The sequence below is a fragment of the Acanthisitta chloris genome, unplaced genomic scaffold (genome assembly GCF_000695815.1).
Source record: "Acanthisitta chloris isolate BGI_N310 unplaced genomic scaffold, ASM69581v1 scaffold18071, whole genome shotgun sequence".
NCBI lineage: Eukaryota > Metazoa > Chordata > Aves > Passeriformes > Acanthisittidae > Acanthisitta > Acanthisitta chloris.
In genome coordinates, this window is record NW_008656297.1 from 1 (window position 1) to 3,832 (window position 3,832).

The following is a 3,832-nucleotide window of genomic DNA, read 5'->3' on the forward strand; positions in this document are numbered from 1 at the left end:
CCCAGAATACTTTCCAGGAGCTACAAGTGGTGAGGAGAAATCTAAACTTATTCAGAACACAAATGATGGATTTAGAACTGACTATGTTGCGACAACAAACCACGGTATATCAGCACATGACAGAAGAGGAAAGGTAAACTGATCTTTAAAAAAAAGAAGAGGAGAAAATACACTGCTGTATCAGGAAATGTCCCACTGCCCCTGAAATCAGAGCAGGAAATCTATTAGTTTCAGTTTGAACGGGGTTGGAGCTGAGTTTTTGCCAAAACCTTGTTTACTCTTTTCTTTAAACTTCTTAAACAGTTTTTCACTCTTTCTTTCTTCTACTCCCTATTTCTCACCAATTGATTTTTTTTCATCCTTTCTCCAAAGTGATTCTACAGCTGGAGATTTTAAGGACTTTTATCATAGGATACTTGAACATTGGATATTGCAGAGAAAAAAGTCTGAAAGATTTTCATCTTAGATTCCCCCAGTCCTCCCTATCTTTGTAGATATAAATAAAGAATGAACACTGTAGCATTCAGAAGCTTTTCCAACTTTCAGGGCCTGCTTGGCAGGCTACAGATGACATTCATATTCTGGCTCCATCTTGACCTATCATTTTAAAAGTGAATATGTTTGAAATCAGTTGACTACTTTTGACAATGACCTCCTGGCCAAAATGTATCTGTGACTACTGGAGAATCCTGCAACACAGGAGAAGTAACATGTGATTATTGTGTTGCTCTGTGGTTGTTTGTATAATTTTTGAATCAGATTTGAGTAGATATGTGTATAAATGCTGATTTCTTCTGCTTGCACGTATTTAGGCATTTAAAGCTAAAACGTTTGGAGAATATTCTATGATACACTATGTTTTTTTGTTTTTTTCCATGAAGTCGTATGTATTTTTTACAAAGGGAGAAAGACTTCTGTTCAATATAGGCATCAGCTAATTTTTCCATGAAAATTTTCCATGAATTTTCTCTGTTCCCCTTGGAATTCCCTGATACAAAGTCCTTTACTCATGGGACTGTCCTGCTCAACCACCCTTTTGGGTGTGCAGCTGAGTGCAGTGAATGCTTTTGTTCTTTTTGTGATGGCCTTGGTGTAGATATGAAGCTGATCAGCTGCAGAGCCTGAGAAAGTCTGTCCGCATGGAGCTGCAGGAGTTAGAGATGCAGTTAGAAGAACGTCTACTTGCTTTGGAAGACCAGCTGAGAAGTCTGCACATGTCTTCACCTTACAGACCTCAGACACACATAGTAAGTACTAGTTTTGCAACAACATTGTGTTTTCTCAGTGTAATGTTCATCACAGAATGAAATAATTTGGATTGGAAGACAGCTTTCAAGGTCATCTAGTCCAACCCTCCTGCAATGAGCCGGGACAAATAGAAATTCATAACTGTTAAAACTCTTACAGTAGGATGGTATCTGGGGAATCTAATGATGGTGTATCATCAGGGCTCATATTTTCTTATTTTCAGTCAGGATTTTGTCTTGGAGAAAAGGTGTGTGACTTTCTTGGTGTTAGTACATATCAATACATACCTTGTGGGGTTTTAAGTCTCTGTCAGTGTTTTCTTCTTTTCCTCGTCATAACCCTGGATTCTCACAGTTTTGGTAGGTAGTTCTCATGTCTAAAATCGTTAGAGGATGGTGATGGTCTTTCTGGAGTTTCTCTACACTGATTTTCTTGTGAAATGAGGTCAGAGAGATGTGAAATGCAGTGTTTCTCTTCCAAGAAATGGAGCACACTTTCTCTCTAGCTCTGCCAACCCGTGGCACAAAATCTCCAGGAAAATCCAGTTTTCATCTTCAATTTTTTCCTCCTTTGCCTTTTGTAACTCCTTCAGATGAACATGTGGCTCTGCTCCCACAAACACTCCCCAGAAGCACTAGAAGGAGGATAAAAGGGACACTTGTCTATGTTTATTGGTGGCATGGTGATTACACTTGTATTTTTCACTCAGTGGAAGATTGTTCCTTTTTTTCCTGCTGCAACTGTCATCAGCCAAACAAAAGAAGCACAGACGAAAAGTATTGTATGTTCTTTCTGGGTTTCATTCCTCTTTCTTAACCAGTCCTCTTCTGTAGAAGCAGCCCAGGCACAGGCCACATCGTCCTCTTCAGCATTTTGTCATGAAAAAACCCTGAAACCCGAGAACAGGAAAATATGGTATTACTGTGATCTCAAGCCAAACTTGCATTCTTTGACCCATATAAATATCTTTTTATTTGTAAATCCTTTTATAGAAGAGGACCAGCTTTAAAAATGACTGAAATAAACTTTCTCCAACCAGCTTTGCTTCCTGTTTCCAAGTTTCTGGTTTTACAGAAAGCTGTCTGCAACACAGCATGTTTATATATTAGCTTCTAACAACTGTAAAGAAATCTGCAGTGCATTAACTTTACTTGATTTTTCAGGGTATGTATGGAAGCAGAAGTGCTGATAATCTGTCATGTCCTTCTCCATTGAATGTCATTGAACCAGTAAGTAATTGTTGTGTACTGTATGTTTTACTAAGTAAAAGAACCAGGCAGGGTTTATTTAAAAAAAGGTTTTAGGAGATTAATTTGACACATAATTTTTGAAATATTTTACTCCCTTGAGGATCTCTGTTGAGAACAGCTGCAATTTTCCTTAAGCAAATTTAACTATAGATGTAAGTAGCTGTGAAGTCTTGTTTGCTTTTGAGAGGAATATTTAGAAGTGAAGTATTGATTGCAGTTAGTTTATACAATGACTACATGGTGAATTTTCTAGGGAAGATTATTTCTTATATTTCTGTGCATTTTATGCTACTGAAAACAAATAGTTCAAAGACTGCAGAAAGGAAAGAAAAAACAAACAAAAATCAAGTCTTCACATGTGTCTCTGTCAATGGCTCTGGTACGATGTATCCATATTGCAAAAGTCAGTGGCTTGGGGAACTGCCACAATTTTTATTTATGTTGGCTTTCACAAAAGTACATTCCTTTTTGTGGTCTTCCTTGTTGCAATCATAAAGGTAAAGCATATATTTATTTTATGTCTGTATTTGTGACATGGAGGGAATAAGTAAATGATTGAATAAATAGCAAGGAAACATAGTTGTGTCTGTATGGGACTTTTTTGTATGCTTAATCAGGACTCTTTCTTTTCTGAATCCTTAGGTCTCTGAACTTATTCGAGAGCAGTCATTTCTGAAGTCTGAACTGGGTTTAGGACTGGGAGATCTTGGACTGGAAACTCTCCCAGCAGAGGGTACAGAGTCTGTATTCTCCCATGGAAACTCAGATTCCTCTTCAGTGTGCTCCGGTCACGCAGGTCGAAAAGCTGGTGTTGGATTCTCTGAACTAACAGGAAAGTGTAAGAGTCATAGCAGGAAGTTATATCGAGCCTCTGTTGCCTTAACACCAACTGCCCCAGTGAGAGCAGGCACTGGACAACAGGTGGAAAGCTCCGAGGAGCTTGCAGACTCCAAGTCAGAGGTGGAGCACAAACTTGAAAGAGTCCCTCTCATGCCTTCAGCTGATGAAATCCATAAAACTGTGGAGCAGGAGGAGCTGCAACAAGTCATACGGGAGGTGAGGAAGGAGGGACTGAGATTTGGGAGGTTTGAATGGTGTATACTGAAAGCTAAAGACAGGCTGTCTGTAACTCCTGGACGCTGGGGTTTTCTCTTCCCTGTCAAGCCAAGACTTCATACTGTTATTGTGCTGTGTCGCTAGGTGTTCAAGCCACACCTGTATTTGTGTGCAAAGCAGTAGACATTATTTCAGTGATAGTGGTTAGCATGTAAATTAATAGCTAGTTGCTACTATAAGTCTGGGTGGGAAAGTGCTTGCCATCTCTACTACTTGGT

The 3,832-nt window shown here is 39.1% G+C and overlaps 1 protein-coding gene across 1 annotated transcript in view; it reads left to right on the forward strand.

Moving 5' to 3' along the window:
- Positions 1–11: 11 nt before the first annotated feature.
- Positions 12–3,832, forward strand: part of LOC103811283 (sperm-specific antigen 2 homolog) — a 10,254-nt gene continuing 6,433 nt past the window's right edge. Inside the window, exons 1-4 of the mRNA XM_009084247.1 lie at positions 12–133; positions 1,097–1,247; positions 2,412–2,477; positions 3,141–3,554. Of these exons, the coding sequence (XP_009082495.1) occupies positions 63–133; positions 1,097–1,247; positions 2,412–2,477; positions 3,141–3,554 (702 nt within the window). The 5' untranslated portion in view covers positions 12–62. The remainder of the gene's footprint in view (positions 134–1,096; positions 1,248–2,411; positions 2,478–3,140; positions 3,555–3,832) is intronic.